Source organism: Copidosoma floridanum, unplaced genomic scaffold (genome assembly GCF_036245765.1).
Source record: "Copidosoma floridanum isolate Cflo_tuat_1 unplaced genomic scaffold, Cflo_Japanese_pri ptg000002l, whole genome shotgun sequence".
Lineage (NCBI taxonomy): Eukaryota > Metazoa > Arthropoda > Insecta > Hymenoptera > Encyrtidae > Copidosoma > Copidosoma floridanum.
The window spans coordinates 2100715-2125468 of record NW_028321879.1 but is presented as its reverse complement, the minus strand read 5'-3'; the positions used below and the strand labels follow the sequence as shown (position 1 = coordinate 2125468).

Here is a 24754-nt window from a genome sequence, read left to right as displayed (position 1 = left end):
GGGGGTACTTATAGCTCCGTCAAATATATTTTTTGTCAGCATATAGCAGCGATCAAGTTCAAACTACATTTTTGAGATTGCCTTAAATATACTTTGAAAAAATGCTTACCTCAAGGTTAAGAAATTGTTTTTTTCATTGTGTTTTGGATATTCAGTGCAACTATAAATACTTTAGATTCTTATGTTAGTTGCTTTTTATATTATTACTTAACAATGATGTTATTGAAACAATACGTAAAAATACAATTTGCTTAAAAAAATTTTTTTTGGATCTTTTCTATTGTATACAACATAACTAAATATCACTCTGTGATATTTAAATTTTGTTTTAAATCATTTAGTATAAATAAGATGGAGGAGAAATAGTCCCATACGCAACCCAAGTCTCTTCGATCATTGAGAAATAACCTTTAGGCAAAACATCATTATTCAATAACATAGTGTAAGTTTCAGTAATTGCCGGTTACTTAAAAACTATGGCAAATGTCTTGAAAAGGGCTATGATTGGAATCGTGAACGTGATTAGAACGTTTTTTAACTTATTTGTTCCCGTTGTATTAATTAACAGTTATTGTTTTTGTTAGAAGTCTTGAATTAAGAAAAATTCTTTTCGTTTAAGTGTTGTTTTTCATATACTACTTTCTGCACCGTGTAATGTAAGTTTAATTTTTAAACATATCTTACGTAATTTTTTAGCAAAAAAAAAAGACTTTTGAAAGAGAAATTTTTTAGACGCCCACCGATTGAGAATTAATACGGCAAAAACGTACATATACTCCAACAGCTGGGAGAGTTTCGAAAGTCAAGTTGTCAAATTTTGTATTTATTAAAAAACAAAACGACGTTTCGGCCGTTTTGACAATGTCCCAGCCCTCATCAGGTATAAAAATCTATGCGCAGTAAAAAATTCTTAACAATAGAAATTTTGATTAATACAATAAACGCAAATTAAGTAAAATGTATAATATACCTATAACTCTTAAAAAGGGGATGTTTAATTTTAAATTATCGATATGAAATTAAGTGTCTGCTTAATTAATGAAAAAGTCTACTAATGTGTAAATGATACCTTTTTTATGTTTTTTCGGATGGTGGGAAAGTAAATTAAAGTATCGGCCTGAATGTGTGGGTTTTTGGTACTAATGAGTAAGCACTGTGTTATTTTATTGGATGATAATTTTCAAATCTAAGAAACTAATACTGTTGTTGTTGCATGTCTCAACAGTGAATTGTAATTCCGGAAAATAGCTATCAAAAATGTTTTTAGTATAGTTAATATATTTAGTACGCACACATATGAGAATATCATCCACATACCGCACATGCAGTGGAACATCAAAACATAACTTCTTTAATCATGAAATTTCAAGCAAACGCATAACAAGGTCAAACTGTACTGGACTGCTAGGACTGCCCATTGGAGAGCCAACAACTTGTTTATAAAATTTGTTGTTGAAACGGAAAAAAGTTGAATTCAAAATCAAAGATACACCTGTGCAAAATTCATTGAGAGAAACATTGATTTTACCATTCGAGAATTTCCAAAAATGTCTTATTGCATTTATGATTAAGGTTTCACTAGTATTAGTAATTGAACTAACAACATCTAGACTAATAAGAGTATAACCAGGTAAAATAATAGTATCTTTTAATTTATTTTTCAACTCTAACTGTTTTTTACGTCTGATTTTACCAGCGGAATATTCTTAATCAATACATTAGAAAGAAATTTTGAAAAAATGTAAGTAGGTGAAGTTAGTGTCGAGACAATGACACGGATAGGAAAGTCTTTTTTGTGTGTTTTTATTAGTCTTTAGCATTTAGGTAAGTTTTTTTTATAAATATCTTTATCAATATTATTTAACACCTCAGAAATACCGTATTGATCGTACTTGCTTACAAAATTTTTTGTATCTCTAATAAATTGCTATAAAGGATTATTTTTGAGCTGTAAATAATATTTATCATCACTTAATAATTCTTCTACTTTTTTAATGTAAGTTTCTTTGTCAATGAAAACAGTGATTTTACCTTCGTCTGCTTTAGTAATTAAAATTTGTTAATTATTTTTGAGAAAGAAGTTGAAAATAATCACATTTATTGACATTAGAAACAAAATTAAATTTCTCGCTCAACTCTAATATAAATTTTGCACAGGTGTATCTTTAATTTTAAATTCAACTTTTTTCCATTTCAACAACAAATTTTATAAAAAAGTTTTTGGCTCTTCAATGGGCAGTTCCAGCAGTCCAGTACAGTGTGATCTTGTGATGCGTTTGCTTGAAATTTCATGCTTAAAGGAGTTATATTTTAATGTTCCACTGCATGTGCGGTATGTGGATGATATTCTCATATGTGTGCCTACTACATATATTAACTATACTAAAAACATTTTTAATAGCTATTTTTCGGAATTAAAATTCACTGTTGAGACATGCAACAACAACAGTATTAGTTTCTTGGATTTGAAAATTATTATTCAACAAAATAACACAGTTCTTACTAATTAGTACCAAAAACCCACACATTCAGGCCGATACTTGAATTTTCTTTCCCACCATCCAATACAACATAAAATAGGTATAATTTACACATTGGTAGACTTTTCCATTAAATTAGCAGACACCCAATTTCATATTGATAATTTAAAATTAATCAATAAATTTTTACTAGCTCACAACTATTCTCAAAAATTTATTGATAAATTTTTAAACAAAAGAATAAATACCGTAGAAAACGTGAACACGATTGACATTTTTAATAGAAACAATAACAATTATAAACTAATCTTATCATTCCCGTATATTTCCCACTTGCATGGTCCTATTAAATATTTTTGTAAGACGCTTCACATTGGTTTTGTATACAGTCTAAACAATAAATTAAATTCGATCTTTTACTTGGAAACGATGTAACTGAGCCACTCCATAAAAATACATGTCGTTTACCACATACCATGTGCGAATTGCAAGTGCTGTTATGTGGGTCAAACATCGATAGCTTTAAAATTAAGAATGACAGAACGTAAAAGATACATAGAGAAAAAAAAGGTTACATCTGTACTATCACAACATAGCATTAAATTTACACACAACTTCAATTTTCATAAAATAAAAATTCTACTCATGGAACAAAATTATAAAAAGTGCCTGTTTCCCGAAATGTTAAATATACATTATTTCAATAATAATATTAATAGACATCAAGATACAGAAAAATTGAAAAATTGTTACAAAACTCTCGTTAAATCAATTAAGAAAGGAGGCTAACTTGATGTACATGATTTGAGGGCCCTTTTATTTAAGGTATTAGGAAAACATAATCTGTTTACGTTTGTCTTACAAGGAACTGCTTGCGATTCTTATTTGATTGTATTGTGTGCGTGTATTGTGTCATTTGTATATGTGCAGGGTATAAAAGCAACAAAACTTGAAACTCTGACTACATTACGATTTTACATCCCCTTCGTAAGAGTCCGAGGTATATACACTTTACTTAATTTGCGTTTATTGTATTTGTAAAAATTTGTAGTGTAAAGAATTTTTTATTACTCACAGATTTTTGTACCTAATGAGGGCCAGGGTATTGTCCAAACGGCTAAAACGTCGTTTTGTTTTTTAATAAATACAAAATTCGACAGTACCACCATTGGATGTTATTTTAATGACAACAGAACAGATATATTATTCACACTTATATGGTTGTCTATGAAACTTACTGTATTAAGTTTTAACAAAGAGCCGGAGACATTTTTAGCCGGTTGCCCTCTCGAGCCGCTTAGTGCGCAGAGCAGCTACCGCGTACGTACCATAGGGGCACCTAATAGTTAACAAATCCCCAAAAAAAAAATCAATTTTATTACAATCTCCAAGTCGCTTAATGCTTATTTCGAATAGTACTATAACTGTAACAAACAATTATACGATTTTTTAAAATCTATCTACAGTTAAAATCCTTATAATTAAATTACTGAGCTTGTTTTTATACAAAAATGTAACTATAAAGTGGTAAAGCCTTTTGCCTGAACGTCTTCCTAAACTGATTTTAAACCTTAGATTTTCAGCTTCATAATAAAGGGTGTTTAAACTCTATAGATTAATGAAAAGCCGAGTTATGAGCGAAAAAGTTTGGAAAAACTGCCGTTTTCCAATCTTTTTTGCACTTAATTTGCCATATCTTAGGCTCAACTTGAAATTTTTTTAAAACTCTTGTTCAGAAACATTTATAAAAAGTTTTGCTATAAACTTTTTTAATTTATTTGTTTGAATACATTTCGTTTTGTTATAAATAGCGTTATAAATAATTAAGTACGTTAATAATTTTTTTTTCATTTTATGAGAAAACGAGTTTTAGATTTGGATTTGAGGGGCAAAATACATTGAAAATGCTTACTTGTTTTCGTGGAAGTCAATTAGCCACTAAAACCCATCTATCTGTCCTATCAATGTGTAGATACCTATATGTAAACTATAACTGTAAAGCTGAGCAACTTTTAAAAATACTTAAGTAGGTGGATCTGTGACAGCTTAAGTCTCACCGTTTCTCTTGAGATCCCGTTACATATACATGTATAGTCAATGTATACACTATGTGTCTGTCATTGTGGCGCCACTTGTCACTTGAACAGGTCTTTGCGACTCGATCAGACGCAATAAATATTGAAACTATCCTTAAAAAACATAATAGTTAAAAAAAATACAGGAAATAAAAGTTTAAGTATTGATCTACCAGTAGTATAAATTTTAGACGTCTATGTTGTTACATAAACATTTTGCGTCAAAACAATAAAAACATTATCTCAGCTTGTAAACACTTAACAATTTTTTCTCAATTTGTAAAAAAAATTACATCTTTTAGAATATACCGGTTTCATGCCAATATGGTAATTTGATGATGAAATATTTTTAAAAAACCATTCTCAAAAAGCCGCACTTCTTTAAAGACCATTTTGCTGATGAAAATCGCTAAAATCGTTATGCCATTGATAAGTTCTTAAACTAGACGTTGCAACGAAAAAAATTAGCTTTTACTTGGCCCTGTCAGATAATAGCAGTCGAGTCAGATTGAATTAAACATTTGATACCATTTTAATAAATAAATACATTTTCTAAAAAAGTTAAAAATATTTCTACACGAAAAAATTTGGGTAGTTTCATGTTTATGGAAAACACATTTTTACTGAGTCTCAGAGCTGTTAAAAATTTTTTGACGGAGTAAAAAAATAAAATTTTCGATTTATTCGGCTTTATGCGTCGATTATAATCTATCTTTATATAACAATTATTTTAAACAATTAATAATAGATTTTAATGATTCTGGTTGCAAATTGTTTGTTTCGATAATACCTACAAATGACATACTACAAAATATTGCTTTTGTTGATTAATTCATAGGTATAATTTAAAAAAACGATTTTTCAGCATGTTTTTTCCACAAAGTCTTTAATAAAAAATTATGCCCTTATTTTTAAATGAGATTTTTTTAAAGATGTGTTCTTTATCACCGAATACATTGAATAAATCATGCGAGGTACTGTAAGGAATTACATCCAAGATCAGCCTTATAATGAGCTAATTCTGTTGGCCCAGTATTCTTATCAGAATGTAAAGGACTTTTGTCGATGATGGCTACTTTATCTATTTTACTTCGTAAGATTCAACATGGAAAATTAATGACAATGAGGGCAGCACCGTAAAATCGCATGGTGAATATGCGTATGTCATTGTGCAGTTGTGTGTGTACTGTATAAACGTGTGTGAGTGTGTGCACAATCTTATTCATACTGACTTAAACTTAAAATATTTGAAAATACGCGATATCTTGAATAGGAGGCCAGATACCCAAATATGACAATTTTTTACGTTTTCTACAAAAATAAATGCTAGCTTACATTAATATGGTACATATATATTATACAGATAACACAAATTTTATTGTTAGATACATGAAGACTCGTCGATAAATAGTGTTCGAGTGTACAAATAGTGAGAGAAGTTTAGTTTGGTTACAGAACAGAAGTAGTGCAAATTTCACTACTGTGTACATAGGTGCATTTTGATATTCTGTTACATTGAACATTATTACAGCTTGCATCGTTCTGCATTATTCGCATCTGTAATGTGTAAACAATTTTTCGAATGCAGAGAGATACCTTGCATATACTTATGTGTGAAAAATTAGTGTTGTAAAATTGATAAAAATCGATGTTTCTACAAGTAGAATAAAAAGATGTAACATTTTTTTTGCTTTGTGTGTGTATTTTATTGTTTTGAATACACTATAATTTTTTTTCTAGTTTGTAACTCAAAAATCATTAAAAAAATTATTTTCACCAAAGCAATAAAAAGCAAATTAAAATCATGGATTATGTTGGTTCCTACCCAACTGTGATATATATATATGGTCTCAGTTGATTTGACAAAAGATTATCTCCTATACAAAGCTAATTACATTTTATGAGCTACAAGGGAAACAGATGGTGCATCAAAGTTGTCCCTCTCTATTATGTATGTCTAGATCAAAACAAATTTTTTACAGCTTCCTCTGCGTTTTTATGCCACATAAAAAAGCGTATGTATTAGTATCAATTTGTATTGAAAGCAGTGTATACATTTTTATTTACTGTTTTTAACAAGAACATACACTTTTATATAAATGCACCTGATTCAAATATCGTTACGCATGGTAGGGTGTAAACTACTGCGTTATAAGCTGTTTTTCATTTTGCATATATTTCACAAAAAGATTTCTTAGAGCTAAGTGAGCACGAGAAAAAAATTTTTTTTCGACAAATAATCATTCTCATTAAAATAATTCATGCCAACATGATAAATTATTATCTTACCTTTTTTCATAGTAAAGTGTGCACCCAGGCTAAAAAAAGTACACAATTATGTTCCTTTCCCTCAAAAGTAACTGTGTCGATGAGGTTTCAATAATAATCTGCCTCAGGCAACTTTTATGGTCTGTAACTTATTTTATTAGTTGTATTGCATCATTTTGAACGTTAATAATTCGTTTTTCAAGTTTTCAGATAATTGTGTCTTTGGTAAAATGGTACTTAGATAATTTATTTTTCGCTTAACGGATTTTCGGTTGAACGAACCTTCGGAAAAACAGGCATTTCACAAGTTAACCTTCGGACAAGATGAATTTTTGGATACATGGAAATTCGTTTAAACCATATTCGACTAATTAAACGTTCGGTTAGATGCTTGTTTATTAATTACACACATGGAAAATAAGTTTTTTTAAAAATAACTTTGGCCTTATGATATTCGGTGCTTTGGATTTCGATAATTCAAACCATCGGAAAAATGACTGGTACTCGAACAATTACAATTTTACAAACAACTAATTTCTGTCTTGTATGGCTTACGTAAATTGTGTAAAATTTGAATTGTACAATAATCCCAATTGTTCATATTGTATTCACGCTTACAATATCTTGAACAGCTTTTAATTTTTTTTTACTTAAATTACTTCTATAATTGTAAGACAGTCGCTGCTTGCACTAATGCAGTTGCAAGATCTTCCATGGTTAACCACAGCGATGAAAAGAGTTTGTGCAATCTGGCGTTAAAGAACACGTTCAGTTGAGGGCTTATGCAAATAATCTAAGCTTAACTTAGTTTTTTAATTATCACAAAATTAATTGTAGTACCTAAGACAATCAACATTTGATGGCAATGGGTTTTGTTATTTCTGATCGTTCAAATTCTTATGTGCATTAGCGCAAGTTGATATTCAAAGATAAACATTTAACAAAACTGCCTAGAAATTGCACACGTTGTTCAAGTTTTGTAGGAGCAGGTTTTTTTAAAAATAATTAACTTGCAGGTCATTCTATCGCAGAAGCAAGTACACAGCTTCATATTTTAGATCGCTAAGCACTTACTTTTAATACTTTCGGACTGCAGCCAGGTGTTTGAAGTAGTCAGTATATCAAGTATATGACATATGATGTCACAGCATATAACAAACTAGATAACCGTAATACAAAAAAAACGTTGCATTGGCCTATCCTGATAGTTCAGTGCCCCTTTTCTCTAGTCACTAAATTCCTACACGAGTGAATTATTATTGATTATAGCATGGTATAGTAAAATTCTATTCTACACTACTTATTTGATCTAGGCTAAACTAGAAAAGACAATAGCATAAGTTATTACAAAGCTACTTTATGTTCTTTATTTCCTTTTGTTAGTGTAACGTTTTAGGGAAATGACGTTTAAAAAACATAAAACATATCTAAAACTTTGAAATAGTTATTAGCGTATACATAGTTACTCTTTATTCAACCTCAAGCTTTTAATATAAGTAAATAAATAATTAATTAATTAAAAATAAAACAATTACTCGAATTTCTCACAGAAATCCTGAAGCTAATTCTGTCAGGGCGCATGGGAGAAGCTATAAATGTAACAAACAACTTGTATCCTGGTTTGCTCGAGAAAGATACGAACCTTATGTTTGCTCTGAAATGTAGGCAGTTTGTTGAAATGGTGAATGGTACTGATTCAGAAATACGTTACCATTACAACGAGAACCAAACTAGCGTTATTCAATCAACAAAATCTTTGGTAAAATCTTCTACTACTCATTGTGAAGAAATAAATCACACAAGTATAAATGGATCCAACAACCAGTTTTTACTCAATGGACAAATAGAAGATATTGAAATGGATGTAGATACTAGTTTAAACAACTTAAGTAAAACCAACAAATCGTTGAGTTGCCAAAAACATATTCTTTACTCTAACGGTTTTAAATGTTTAAACGGAGAAGATATAAAAATGGGTTAGTACAAAATTAACTTGCTATTAAAGAAAATGCATAAATACATTGTTGCACTTACTGATTTTATTTACTAGTTACAGTTTATATTTCTACAGTTTATTGTATAGTTATTTTTTAACCAATTCTTGTCATTGACAAGTGTTATCCTTTCGAGAAAACTTTAGCTGATTCTTTATATCAACATTTTTAAATACTTCATAGTTTTACAACTGAATAAATTCCTAACAAAAATTTTTTTTGTCCTTAATGTATGCCAAAAGTAAGTGATTCGTAACCACACTGCAAGTAAAAACATATATCATCATTTACTAAAAGAGTTTACTTTATTATTGAGTTTGTTTGACATTGACTGTAGTGGACTGTCTTGCGATGTGCGTGGATGAGGTTTAGCAGCTTGGGATAGTGATTTTAGATAGGGTCAGTGAATAACTACCCTTCTTGCACCCAAAAGTATACAAGGCAGCAGTAACAAAAAAGACACGATTCTGTAACTATGTAAGAAAGTAACAAATTATTTATTTACAGACTATAATACAAATGCTTAAGTGCAGCTGAAAATGAAAGGCATCGATTGCCGAGCCTCCTTACATATTATGGAATGTGTACAGTGAGTTGCTTTAGCTGTACGTGTTGTAGGCAGACTAATACGAAACTACTTCGCAGAGCAGCGCGCAACCAGAAGTATGCATGTGTGTTAAGAGAACTAAATATATATGTGTAAAGTTGATACAAGACAATATAACGATTGAAAAGGGAACAAAAAAAAAAATAAACATTGTCTTTAACGTTGTAAAAAGTCTCTGTTTACATTTTGCATAGTATTGCTCGTAGAACACGTAACTAAAATAAAGGCACAAAGATAAGAATGTCGTGATTAGTAATTAAAATTTTAAAGTGTAAAGTAAAATGAATAAATGTGACTAAAATTAACTTGAATTCTAGACAAAGTTATTTATCTGTCTTTTTTTTGGCAACCAAATTTAGATACATTCAAAAATTAACGATGTGGTAGTTTTTTAGCTCTTAGCTTTTTTTAAAAATAATTTTTGAAGTGTTTGAAGAATCTTAATTTTAATCCAATAAAAAATATAACATTAAAGACACTACAATAAAAAAAAATTTTTTATAAAAAATACGTTGCATAGTGACATAAGAAAAAGCAATTTTATATCTATTAATTAATAACAAAATGATAACAATAAACTTACTAATTACAGATATGTAGTAATGATAAAAGTTGTTTTCTTTGTATATTATTGCCCATGTATAGTAAATAATGTGACACTAAACTTAAGTCTTTGCATACGTATACACAACATTCTGTTTATAATAAAAAAAAAATGCTCTTTTACAGATAGTTAAATTTTTTAAATCCTAATACAAAAATATGCTTTTAGTTCAATTCATCTGTCTTAGACATTATTAACTGTAACTAAAACAATAACATTAAAGAATTAAGATTCTGTTAAATTAATAATCTAAAGACTATTTTTAAAATTATTTGTGAGCAAACTTCATTAGTTAATAAAGTTTGCTTTAATCTTAATCCTAAATGACCAGAAAAACCTTTTTGTACAAAATAATAATTTTTAAAGACGATATCCGAAAATAATTGATTTAATGTATCTTCGTTTAGATAATGAAAAAAAAAATTTCAAAACTGTATGTTAGTAAACTAATCGGTAACCTTAAGGGTTCTCCAAAATTAGAAATTCTCCAAAAAACTTTTTTGTACAACAACAATTTAAAACTGTACGTTCCAAGGTTAACAAATTTTATCAATAATTTGAACTGGCATCGAATTTTCTGGCATTTCACACAAACCCCCCACAGCCCCCCCCCACAATTTATTTACTGACTTCCTACTACCGACCACTACCCCCACAAAATGAGGCAAAATTTCGCCGTTTACTCTCTTATTTTAACTTAGCTTACTTTTTGTCCAGACCCCCCCCTCCCCCACAGCCCCAAAGGCCTTCCACATAGCCCTACCGCTTCAAAACAATTTTTCTTTACCTTCCACAGCCCCCACACCGTTTTTTCTTATTTTGCACGAACCCCAACACCTACCTATACCCATACATGTATACATATTATTTTAGTCTAAAATATATTATATTAGCAAACTACTGTAAAACTATAACTTCAAAAATAAGCTAATACATACATGTACAAATGTTCGTAGACATCATTTCCTGGTAACCTATATATGAATATCATGGTAAATGTATGCAGGCGTCGGCATCGTTTACAATATTCGGACTTCATTACGAAGAATAAGATCTTAAGTAAACTGCTATCAATTCCATTGTAATTTATACGTCAATATAATTTTTTTAGTGCGCTAATTTTTTTTGGTAATATTGTTAATGAACTATATAAAAATGGGGCCATATACTAGTCCGTGAAATAAAAACGTACTGTTTGCATGTATCTTTCATTTTCATAATTTTTTCAGACTCTAATATTCCTTCCGTGATAGTATAAGAAGCCTTCTTCGATCCCATTCTCCTCTGACATTTTATGATATACTCGATATAAAGAATTCTCTTGCCCTTGATAAAATTGCGACGGAAATCAGTCAAATGTATATTAATAAACCTATTGCTTCAAGCTTAACATACATGTATTCCATTTTTAACCTTGACAACAGAAGAAAACTTTAATTTTATCGTAGTCAGTGTGAAGTACAAATAATTACAAAACTTTCTTATTAATATGTATACATTTAAACTCTTAAGAGCATAATATTGAACTCTTTGAATAACTTGACTAGTTCTAAGAGTTGACCACCTTGGTAAAGCGATTCTTTCGTGGCTTGTGTTGTTGTGCAGTTGAGTGTATGTGTATATTAGTACCTTGTCATAAACAAATTAAAATTAAAATTTTTTTAAACAGTTCGTCATTAAAATTGTCGATAAAAAAAAGCTCAGTGCACGAAGACCTTAATACTAATGCATAAATTTACATAAAATTGATATAAATTTATTTATCATCTTACTCTTAGTTACATGAATAACTTACTCATTAATTATTTGTGTGTGTAAAGTATATTTATTCTCGTTCTAGGCAGTGTAAAAGTATGTATGAAAATATATCTTAAAAAATATGTATTTAAGTATGTGTAAGCATGTTGGGGGGTGGTGGGGTGTCTTGATAAAGTATAATCTTATTCAGAATAACAGAAATGATGTCTACATACATTGGCCATAGTATTAATATGTATATATATATATATATATATATATATATATATATATATATATATAACATCAGCAAAGAATGTCCACTTATACAAGTACATGTATGTGTTTATTTCAGTCCTTTTTTAAGTTCATGTCTCATCGTAGTTTGCTAGTGAAATAAATTTAAAAATAATAGTTAGGTTTAAGTTATATTCCACAAAAATGGTGGGGGGCAGTGAAGGTCACGAAAAATTATGCGGAGTCGGTGTGGAGTATGTGTGTGGGAGACAGTAGAGATATGTGGGGCGTGGTCAAGGGTCTAGACAAAATGTAACTTGAGCTAAAAGAAAGGGAGAAAATTACAGAATTATACCTCATATTTTTGGAAAAGACGATAGGGGGTCGCGAGAGTTTGTTGAAATGTGTGGAATGCTTCACATAAACAGCTGTATGAAACATATATATTTAACATTTTGATGTAGTGATTTAGGTTAACTTATCAAATTTCCTTCATAGCCCCCAATTACCTTTCATGGTCGCCCCACGGCCTCTCAACAAAATAATGCATAGATCAGTTGCTTTTTCCTTCATTTTTGTTGGCTCAATTTTTTGGTAAGCCTTTCTACGACCCCCCCCCCCCCCCTCATCAAGACACCCTTACGGTTATCCTACTCGATTTCTTGTAGTCCCCCCACAACTCACCAGTATGTCATTTATTATTTTCACACTGCTTATGAGATAAAATAATGAACATTACTGTTTTAAAAAATATCAAAATATTCTATTCTATAAGTATACAAAGTTTATTACCTAATTAAACTGGTGAGAAAATTTTTTACGCTGTTCTTAACGTAAACTTTTTGGTGCGTTATATTTTTTTTATAAAATAATTACATAAAAATTTTACGTACATGTCTTTTGTGATGTTTTATACCTACACGTAATGTTATTATTGTGTAACTTCACTGTGATCTTAAATTTATATGAATATACTTTTTTTTTTGTAACAACGCTACATAGCATTGTTTGTGAGAAAAGAAAGATTTAAAAAAAAATATAAACCAATGTTGTCTAAACTTTGCCCTTGTGATTCGATAGTTGTTATTGTAAATGTTGAAATTAAAAGACATTAATATACATAAATATCTGTACGTTTTAAAACGTAAGGATAATGAATTATTTGTATTTAAAGCTATTTTTGTTAGACAAACTTTATTTTTTTGTTTCCATTCAGTTTTTGCCTGCGTTGTATTACACCAAAATAATTTTGTTATTTACAATCGTTAGTTGATATAGTTCTGTTAAGGTAATTCAAAGTTTGTTATCAAAATAATATATATATTGAACCAATATTTTTACTTCATTATGTAATGTAAAAAAATTTCCATAATAACGATAAATAATTTTCGCAGCTTTTACTATACGTCCGTAACTATTTCTTATAACCAGGAGAATTTGTAAAAAATCTCCCTCAAAACTTAATCTCTAAAAATAATCTTCAATCTATATTTATACTACATAGATCCACAATTATACTAGATTAATTGAAAATTTTATCGATTTAAGTATTATTATTAACAAATGGAGTGGTGTTAGCTCAGTAGTAAGCTTGCTTGATACAGATTTAACACTTTTCTAGCGACGTTTTTAGCTCTATTATCCGTCACTGCAGATTTTTTCAAAAACTGATTCCATGGGAAAAGTTCCTATTCCTATAAAACCCCTGCTGTTTTTGAGGCGAGTTTTCCATAAATTTTTCTTCCGAGTTATTCTAGAATTTTTCCTTGCCTGACGGCAATACACCCCCATTGATAGGTGGTTAGTCAATGACCCTAGTCACTAGGCCAGTAGGCTGTCGTGGTAGCCTATTAAAAATAATGTAATCGTATTTTATTAAAAAAGTGTTATTTATTAGTCGTAGTATTAAAAAATTATGTTTAAAAAGTAGAACCAAACCCATAGTTGTCACAGAATCTTTAAACTTTTTATTTATTATTTCTATGTATTTTTATATCTTTTAACAAAGTTTATTGCTTACTAAATATATTTTTTTAAATTGTATAATCGCTTTAAAAAAATTGCTTCCATTTTTTAGGAGAGACTAGCTTCTATCTGTGGTTAGTATAATTTTCAAATGTTCCATTTTTCCACTATCTTGAAGTTATTGATTAAAATGTAGTTTTTAGAAACGTGCATATTTTTGAATAATTTTGCAAAGTCATTAATTTTATCAAATTCAGGCCATGGTGTGAAGGGTATCTCTCATTTTTTTTCGCGTTTTTAATTAAATTTACTTAAAGAATACAGCATACATAATGTGGTAAGGATACAATTTCAGTAATTCATTAATTACAATAATAATTATTAAAATAATATAATGGGATAGTCGGTAAAGTAATGAAAATCCAAAAAGAAAATATTTAAAACATTAAAAAAAAACCTAATGTCATAATGTATTTCGGGGGTGTTGGCGCGAGAAGTCCACAGGAAAGTAGAGCCCCACTAATATGAATGTACATATATGCACATGTATACATCTTTTTTTTGCTGCTAAGGAAGCATATAAGTAGACTTTATACATACGAATAATGATTTACTATTATGTTAAATACTTCATTTACACTAATAAATATTAATTTAATTTTGATTTATTGGTGAGTACATAGTTCCTAGTGCGCTGGAATTTTTATGTTAATATTAAATTTTATCTAAGTATCAATATTACGTTTTCCTTTGTATTGACATGATCCTTATAAATACAGCACTTTAATTTTTCTTAGTTATGTTATGATAGAAATCGTTTGAAGATCCCGCTATTGAGGCGGTTTATTTTTACACGTTGCCTTACCGAGCCCTATAAAGACACGAAGAGACACATTTTTTACGTTCCTTCTCTAATTTAGTTTTATCATGTTGAATTTATGTACAAACTCCTCTAATAAATTAGTATATATATCTTATTTCAAAAGCCAGATGATGTCTTTTTCAACACTTTGGCTTGTACGTGTCCTTAAAAAAGTTTTTAAATTTTTAACAAAAAAAAAAAAAGGTTTTTTCTACATTAAATGTTGAACTACGAATTTATTTTATAAGTAAATACAATATAAGAATTATTTTCAAATTAAATACTTGCGTTTGGATCAACATGACCTAAACATTAATAAAACCATCATATAATTCCCGTCGAAGGTTGATTGATTTATTAATTTTTAAAATTGACTGAAGGTTTTCAGATGAAAATGTAATTTTACAAATCTTTGATGTATCTTTGTTTACCTTGAATGTAAACAAATTACGACGAAAAGAAAGTTTTAACTAAAAACGTGCTTTTTTTCCTTAGGAAGCTTATTACGAAGGTGCAATATTAAATGGAGACACTATAAAGGGTTAACATAAAATTAAGATGTATGAAATATGTATAAGACAAATTACAAGTAGTGTTACACATTATGTCTGATCCACAATGCATAAACAAAAAAACTTGCAAAGAGAAGGTAACTAAAGATATTAGCTTTTTACCATTTTATCTTCTAAATAAGATTAACAAATCACTTGAACTAAAAACTTTTTTCATTTTGTTTTTTTTTTTTTTGCTAAGCAACATTCTAATTCCAATATAGCGTTAGAAAAAGAATTTCTTAAACCGTGTTATTCCAGTTTTTATCACATAAGGCACAGAATTAGCCAAAACAGCAACAGCTTTTGGGATCTAATTCAAAATGCTCCAAAAAATCTAAGTAAGATTTCAAATGATTTAAAAAAAAATTTTGGTGATTAAGTTGCCTTGATATCTTAACTGCAGATTCACAAGGTCTTTTTTTATCATAGATTTTAATTCATACACAATAACTTAAATTTCAGCATAATGATAGACATTCTGAAGAAACCAGACGACGCTGAAAAAAAAATATAAAAAAGTATAATTTACGTGTGTGTTTTAAGATGTTTCGTATTATTCTGATATTATTTTCCAAACTGAACACTTTTTTTTTACCTTAACAAGATTGTGACTCTTAAAAAATAGTATAACATAAAAAAAATTTTTATATTAATATGCGATGGTACTTTTTTTTCGTCACTCTATACAAGATAATTTATTTCTTAATTCATTCTTTGAAAAAAAATTTTTTTAAGTGTTATTTTTGGCTTTACAAACTGTTGGTATCTGGTCGTTTGTCCATTTGAAATTAATTATTTATGAAACTATTAATAATCATCCATTTAAGTTACAATTCTAGTTGATCTTTATTTAGTAAAACGTATTTTTATTTTTTTTAAACGCTTTAAAGTAAAACAAGTAAAAAGTAAATAATTAGTAGATTTGTATCTAAAAAAAGGAAATATAATGTATATATATATAATTATTTAGATCTTATTTGCGTCTAAGAGTAGCGTGTCAAGCGCGTAAAAAGCTAAGTCTCACTAGTATATTTATGTATCTTCCTATGCTGTATAGTTGATTGAGTGGAGCCATTTACATTATCTTACAGCTGCCGCAAACAAAAGATAATTTAATTGTTCTCTTTGCTTATTTCATTGAGTAAAGTTATACCTCGAGCCCTGCTGAATTGTCTACCCCCTGCAGCGTATTTAAACAATTTTTAGAGCCCCATGACCATGCGCATCGCTCTGCAGCGCCACTACAAAAGAAGGAAATATTGCATAAATTTGTTATTTATTTTAACCCAATAAAATAAATAAAACAAAATTTTCCTGTGTAACCAACGACACTACGAGGAAACAGAACTCCCCTATTTTCATTTTAAAGTTGAAACAACTACAACAAATCACCTTGTTACGTAAGCCTAACTACACGTAGTGGCTTATTATAGTACTGATATAATCAGGTGATTGGAATAAAGTCACGTTATAAACCACTTGAAAATCAAAAAAAGATAAAATAAAAAACTTTGACTGGAAAAAAGTCTTTTTAAGTGCTTAAAGTAAAAGTGTGGAGTTAGTTTCTTTGGTTGTTTTCTTATAATAATGTTAGAAGAAAACAATGAATAAACATGTACTAGTTAGATTACGTTTTAACGATTACTGTTAGTCATTGACTGTCTTGAAGAGCTGCAGCTGCGAATTTCTATAAAAACATAACCTCAATAGTATAGGCATATTTGTCATTTCCATTCAGTACGACTATGAGACAGCTAAAACATCTCTACATTGTTATTTTTATCTCAAGCACTGAAAAACACTTTTTCTCTCCTGTCAAAGCCTCTTATTTCGTCTTTTAGTGATTTTTAAATAGTTTGTAATATGATTATATTTATATCACCTTAATATCTCAGTACCATATTGAGCCACTGTGTGGCATCTGTTAACTAATCATAATGATTTTTAATAAAGTCATAATAGTTTGAATCCGTATATTTTTAATAAGTATTTTCTTATTTTTTGAGAATTTTGCCTGTCTCCAATCTATTTTTTCACGTACCCAAAAAATAGCTATTCAAGATATAATTGTGAATATATAATTTTTCAACATCTTTCATCAGGTAAGATTTTCAATCTTAATTACAAAATTTTCTACTATTAAATCATTGTTTTTAAAACAATTACAATGTTGTCGTTTAAATACACCAATCAACGTGCAGCATTAAAATCTTAACTTCAATTGTTTTTAACTCAATCGGGATATTATACACTATTAAATCATCATGTCGTATACTAATATTAAATAATCAGTTTCTTAATAATATGAGTACTTATAATTTGTTGTATTTTTTTCTCACCAGAACGTGTAATTTCTCTCATTTGGAGATTCCTTTCTTAATGATACTTTTTATTTCCAATTTGTTTTTACTACTAAGTAGCACAAATATCTCATTTTTTGTTTTACATCGTAACAACAATACATTTACTTGTGCATATGAAAAAGAAAGATTTTAAAGGATAAGTTTGCTATATAAAAGTTTTTTACTTGGTATCTATTAATCATCATAGCAAGTACTGAAACTCGGGAAAATTGCTTTCTATTACGCATGAAAGGTAATGACGAAGTAAAACATATATGTAGCATGATCAATGGTGTAATGCGTTTTTGTACTTCCCATTATCTGCACTAAACCATTTAAAAAAAATATATCGTTGACTTTTCATACTTGAGGATGTTCAGGAATTTTATTTTTCCGCCTACAAAATCTAACAATCCGAGTTGTCAAATGCCGCCATTAAAAAATGTAAAAGTGCCTTAATAATCAAACGTATGATATGGAGATACACCTTATACTAGAGCATGCAACTATTATATTCGAGCCGCCTAATCAAAGCCGCCAACGCCGTTTCTCAGGGGGGTATAAAAGGTCCATGCCAGCCCATGTTAATCACTTTTGCCATCAGCAACGAGTCCGATGCTTTGACTGGGGAGCTCTGCTCTTCAAAGTGCTGTTGTAATTTTATATGTCGCAATAAAGAGCGAAATAATATTTATATATATGATTACTATCTTTTGTAATACCTATTTGATTTATACATAACTCTGGCTAAACGGGCAACGAAGAGGCTAATACAGTCTCCTAGTTTTCCTTGTCCACCAGAGACGCCTCTTTTGTGTTCTTTGGGTAAAGAGCGGATCTTTGGGGCAGTACGAACCGGAGCTATTCTCTAGATAAGGAAGCTAGTAAACCAGAGGATTTCCAGGGCAGTACGAACTAGAGCGATTCTGGGGCATTGGTGACTTACCGCCACCAATAGGAGCACAAGAGAGTTAATGAATATATATTTATTATTATCATAGTACCTCGGGACGTTGTGTATCACGAGTCAGGGGCATTGAGAATCTGACTGCGTTTCTACACACTCCCACTGAAGTCTCTCGTAATATGGGTTGGGAGCAATATGAACTCAACTTCGTACCTACGAGTCCCCATTATCTCCTATTCCTCTTAAAAGTGAATCCATAAATACTCTCTACACATGAATATATGACGTCACGTAAAAGAGCTTTATTGCAATAGTATGGCTTATTATATAATCAATATATCTACATATAATCATGACCCTCACAATATACACTTCTCACGTCATCTAATCTCGTTTGAAATTTAAATATTGGAGTTTTTAAGGTCACCGATTACGAAACCATCATCAGATTATGTATGTTCAAAATGGCAGATCCAATGTGATCTGATCTTTAATGTAACTTGTAGTCAACTAAGCATACAAGAATAAATGTTTGAGCCAGGGACTTGACGGTTGCTTACGCGTGAATGATTGTATTTTAATTATGTTGTTTTTATCGTATAAGTTATCATTTTTGTTTAAGAGCAAGACTGTATCTTAAAAAGTACGTATAAAATTGTTCAACATACTGAAGACATACACATCAAGTGGTTGGAGTTTACCTGTTGTATCTTCAGAAATTTGTAAAAGTATAAAAGTATTTGTTCCTGGTTTTCATTCGTAAATAACGTCTTGGCAGTGACCTTTTCATGAATCTAACAGTAATACGCTTGTTTCAATCGTTTTTAAAAAATATACATCTCTGGTCCGAATTTTTAAATGTTTTTCAGTTAATTTACCTAATATTAAAGCGATGACATGCTTATTCTCAGCTTAAAATAGGTTACGTTTTACAATTGGTCCAAGTTCCCCATTTGTTTTTTGCTAAACTAACAGAATAGTTGACATAAGTTCTCCTTCAGCTGATATGACTGGTTGAATTGTGTCGGAGTGTGTTGTTGATTGTACTGATTGAACGATTCTATCTATATGATTTTTTCCTGCAATATGATAAGTCTACGGCCACTATGTATTTCATAATGCAATCCACTTTGGTCTGAGTTGTATACTCTCTGTACTCTATGAACTGTGAAAAGCTTTTTTCGTTATAACTTATATAATCTTCCGTGACACTATTATATTGATGTTTACATTGCTGCAGTTACTTTTTCGATGCTTTAAAATCTGTTAATTGTGTTTTTGAAGCTGCTTTAATAGCAAATCGTCGCACATCAATGTCATGGACAGCTACTCTATTATCTCTTGCTGCATGGAATTTTTCTAAACATTCTTCCTTAATTGTCTTGAAATAATCTATTCTATTGCCAGTTACATCTTTTCATCTAAATAGTTGTCTCAATGTTCTCAATTTTTTGAGTTGGTTTGAACTATGGCACAACCTTTTCTTTTATCACTACTTGTCCAAAACTTATTACTTTTATTATCTGCATCTTATTTTTAAAACTCCTGCTTCTTCTAAAAATAACTTTAACGCTGATGTAAAGCTGTAAATTATAAATATTAATGTAATAAACAATATTGTGATGGCAGTGTATAAAATAAATATGTGGGACCCCAACGGTTTACCAAGAATAAATTATTATTATTATTATTATATAAATTATATTCAATTTGTTTGGTATAATTATTTATAATTTAATTTTAAAATTTACCCATTCTTTACTAGCTGGTATCAGTCTTAAAATTAATGATCAGAATATAGGTTTTGGTCACGTAACAACTATTCTTATAACACACGTTAGAGAATACAAAATAAATCGATTTATTAATAGGAAAGGTAGGATGTTGCTTTTCCTTTGCTGTATAATATTCTAAGTAAAAATCTTTTTTGACTGACACTTTTCAAAATACAGTCAAAAAACAAGAATATTAAGGTTATCTTTATGCTGTAACGGAGTGTCTATGCTCGCTTACAGCTCTAAAAGTCACTAATTAATGCGAGAAGAACTCTGACGGGGACTGCGCTTCGCGGGTACCCTTGGAGACACAATCACGTTACAACGCGGACAACAAGTCAGCTTTTCCTTGCTCTCGTCTGCTTGCTGAGGGGTGAGCTCAGCTCTGGCTTAACTCAGGATGCTCTCGCGTTAGTGTTTACGCACGAGCCGGCGGAGGTGGCAAGATAAGGCCGATATTTGGCTTACAACTCTCTTTTGGACGTCACGATCTCTAAATGAAACCTGTAAATAAGGAGTAGCCGAAAGGGCTTCATGCAGGGAAAAGCTCACCCAAAGCAAGACACAAACATTTAGGGATTACATGGACGGAAACTATATTAATTGCACTAGTACAAAAGCATCTGTGTGTATGTGTGTGTGTGTGTGTGTTTTTTGATCGCATTAACAGCGAGGCACGTACGCGGGTATCGCAATTTTCATGCACGCACTGTGCTTACCTCGCTTTTCTTAGCCTCGTGTTTACGCTTGTTGGCCGAGCAGATGATCTTTCCACAGGAATTCTTGGCCAGGTATCTTTCTGGCAAATTGCTTGTTCGCAGGCTCAAGGTAGCAGGCGCTGACGAGGCAATGGCGAGGCTGGCCCTTGGTGACTTGGTGTGCTTTTCGGGCAAGAGACGCACGTGTGTACCCTACCGACACGTAATCTCTTCTGGCCTAATGGCCGAGAACGTCCCACGCTGATACGCATTGCAAGGCGCTTGTTTCTCCTTTCTCTCTCTCTCTCTCGTACACATTATGACATCCCCCTCGCTCTCCGGCCTTTCTTCCTTGCGCAGTTTAGGTGAGCGTAAACACCGTTCATGTATTAACCGCTCGTTACAATGAATATTCTAACCCTTTTCTATTTGTTCGCCTTGATCATATAGTTGTCCTCTAGAAAATTCGACAAAATTGTTGTTTTTAGCCAACTTTGCCTTCTTTTTGAGATACAGCTTTTTTTCTTGTTTTCAAAGGTTAGGTTGACATATTACACATATGTAATACGTAATGGACGTTGATTTACGTTTAGATCTTCATATAAAAGGACAGAAAAAAAAACAACGATTTTTATTATGTTTTTTTTTGAAGACTTTCAAGAGATCAAGCGACGATTTGTGTCAGGTATTATTTATCTGATAGTACCTTAGCTGTAGTAAAGGCCCAACTTAGCCCTTATTACAGCCACGTTACGATATCCACCATGCAGCAGTAGGTATATAGAGAGGCTTTATTACATGTATAGATAGAGTAACTGCGGTGTACCATTGTGCGCATGCGAGAGAGAGAAAGAGAGAGAGAGAGAGAGAGACGGACAAAGACAAACAGATCCTCTGCGTTGCAGTCAGCGCTGGCTGGTACCGAAATAGTATCTATAGATATACACATGCCAGCGTTGGCTTGATCGCTCGTTCATACCGATAAACTCTCCATATACAGCGCGCCTAAAGAGGTTTCACTTCAAAAATTCTCAATTCCTGGTATTCACTAGTATTATTTTATACAGTTCGTCCTTTCACTGTTTTACAAGATTACAAGTTGTCGCTATGGCTTTTTGTCACGAACTACGTATCAACATAAATTAGTTACTTACTGAGCAATATTCCTGCATGTAAACATCCTTGTTAGTGCAAAAATTAATAGAACGAGCCGACTGGTTGCAAAAATGTATTTTTAATAACGAGTATAAATACATTATTCCTTTTTCCTATTTTGTAGTTTTCCAGGATAATAAAAATTTCATGCTTGCAAAATTGAGAACTGGCCGTCATTGAGTATAAGATTTCGAAAGTACAAAATACTATTGTTTTCAGAAGATGTGAAATATAAAAGTATCGGTCTATAGAGTGGCTTAAGTGTGTCAGACTAATTGTAAGTATGACACATTTGATACTTATTGAAAAAATAGATACGATGTCGATCTAATTTGATACTTATTTTAAAAAGGTGACTATTATTCGGCTCAAGTCTTATAGTTAATATAATAATAAGTGCTCATTATTTCTAAAACGCTGACAGCAAAATCCTTTTAATGAAACACTGCTTTTAGAGCATACGGTGAAATGTTTATTTTTAGTCTGTAGTCAGTGAATAATTAAAACCATATTCAAATGATTTTTTTGATAACACGCTGGTGTTTGCCATTAGTAATCAGTCATACGTAAAATTACTCTTCTCAACCTGGAAAATCATAAAATCATGCATTATTTTGAGGATAAGTCATCTTTTTGTCGTACCATCCTTTTCCTTGTGCATAGCTACACTAATATTCATAGATTTGTTAATCTCTCACCAGCCAAGAACTAACTAACAGTACAACAAAAACCACTTTTTTTGGGTGGTAAAAAACGAAATAATTTTACCAAAGGTATTAGTACACTACGATACACTACCCAAGAATTAATACTTGTGAGTGACACGTCTCATTACGGGTTGGCTGCAATTTTATCACATAAATGCGAAGACAGCACCAAAAAAGCCAGTCGCATATGCTTCGAAAAATATTCCGGAAGAGCATAGTAGATCTATTAATAACAAGGAGGCAGCAACGATTGTATCTGAGTTTGAGATATTCTGCAGCTTTGTTTTTGATCGCGATGTAATCTTACGTAGCGATTACAAGCCCCTCAGTTTCATTTTTTGTTCAAAAAAAGGCATTCCGCTAACTGCAGCATCAAAACTTCAGCGTTAAGGTGGTTCTTTCATGACTTCCGAGTCAAAGGTGCGACTGTCAAGTTGATATTTAACAATACTGCTTTAATTTTAAACGATTATTTGTTTATATTGTTTATTAAATCAAATTAAGTAGTATTTCAAAATTTTAGATTATGATATCCGATATAAAAGTTCGTAAGAATGATTACCTAAAATTTGCGCTTAACCTCAAAACACTAGCAGTGGATGCTTGCCTATGCATTAGACATAGGAAACGAAAATGCTTGTGTTTCTTTTAATATCTTTTGATTAAGTCCGTAAACATATGTATTTTGAGATGGCAGTACGTCTAGAATTACGTAAGCTTTATTAAGTAAATTTTTTACTTAATTGCGTTCAGTAAATAATGTAACGTTGTACCCGGCCAGCTTAACACCAACACACTACTAGCCCGAGTACAAAGCCACTTGTACTACTGTGCGGCTCCAGCCTCTTTGATGCGACCGTCGCGTCGTACCCCGACGCCACAACCCAAAGTGCTTCGCACAGCAGTTATTGGAAACACTCATTCTCTGATCACGTAGCTAATACTTGGCGAGCCACTAAATTCCCGCCAACGAGCCACTAACAATGCCCCCCAGGAAGCCACTACCAATTTCCTTCGAAGCCACTACTCGGGATTCGGAGTCACTACTCGCTATGGTCGAGGAGGGCAAAAAGGGCACCTCGCGACCCGAGTTTCCTCTCGACAAAGCGACGCATATAGCCACTAACACAGAAAAACCAACCAAAATATACTCACTAACTTACTCTTGACCGTTGATATCAAGGGACTCCTGATCCTGGATGTCGGCTCTGGCTTCTCTTCTCTCTTTAGCACTCCCTCAGCTATCCGTTCACATCCAGCCAGCCAAGACCCTCAAGCTCCTCTCCGGTCACAATAACCTTATAGAACGGAACCAGATGATATCGCGAGCCACACAGTAAGCTTTAGTGCTTCTCGAAATCTTTCGGGTTGCTTTTCACAATCAGACCACGAAAAACAAACGAGAGATAGCGAAAAATCCAACTGCCTGTTTTCAGCTACTTTTTCATGCTCGATACCTCGGAAAATCCCTACCAACAATCTTTGATCGATCGCCTACCGTCGATGAACGATTGCTGATTGGCTGGTTATACAATAGTGCCATCTTTTATTTATTTAATCATCCTTTAATATTACTTGGCATACGGTTTTGACCGGCAAATCATACCGGCGCCTCCACCGGTCTGGTCCTCTTGTTTCAGACCGTTCCACTCCCTCAAGAGTGGAGTCGCCGACACGAACCGTCTACCCACCACCAACCAATAAACCACACCTCTCATGCACGAGTCACGTTAGCGCCGCTCACAAATCGTTTAAAGACATCTTCCATTGTCTTCTCTCTGCAGTTT

General features: G+C 31.4%; 1 protein-coding gene across 1 annotated transcript in view; it reads left to right on the top strand.

Annotated features, from left to right (window-relative positions):
- RanBPM (Ran-binding protein M) overlaps window positions 1-24754 on the top strand; it is a 683537-nt gene that overhangs the window by 340363 nt on the left and 318420 nt on the right. The window contains exon 5 of the mRNA XM_089595272.1: window positions 8374-8799. Within this exon, the coding sequence (XP_089451398.1) occupies window positions 8374-8799 (426 nt within the window). The remainder of the gene's footprint in view (window positions 1-8373; window positions 8800-24754) is intronic.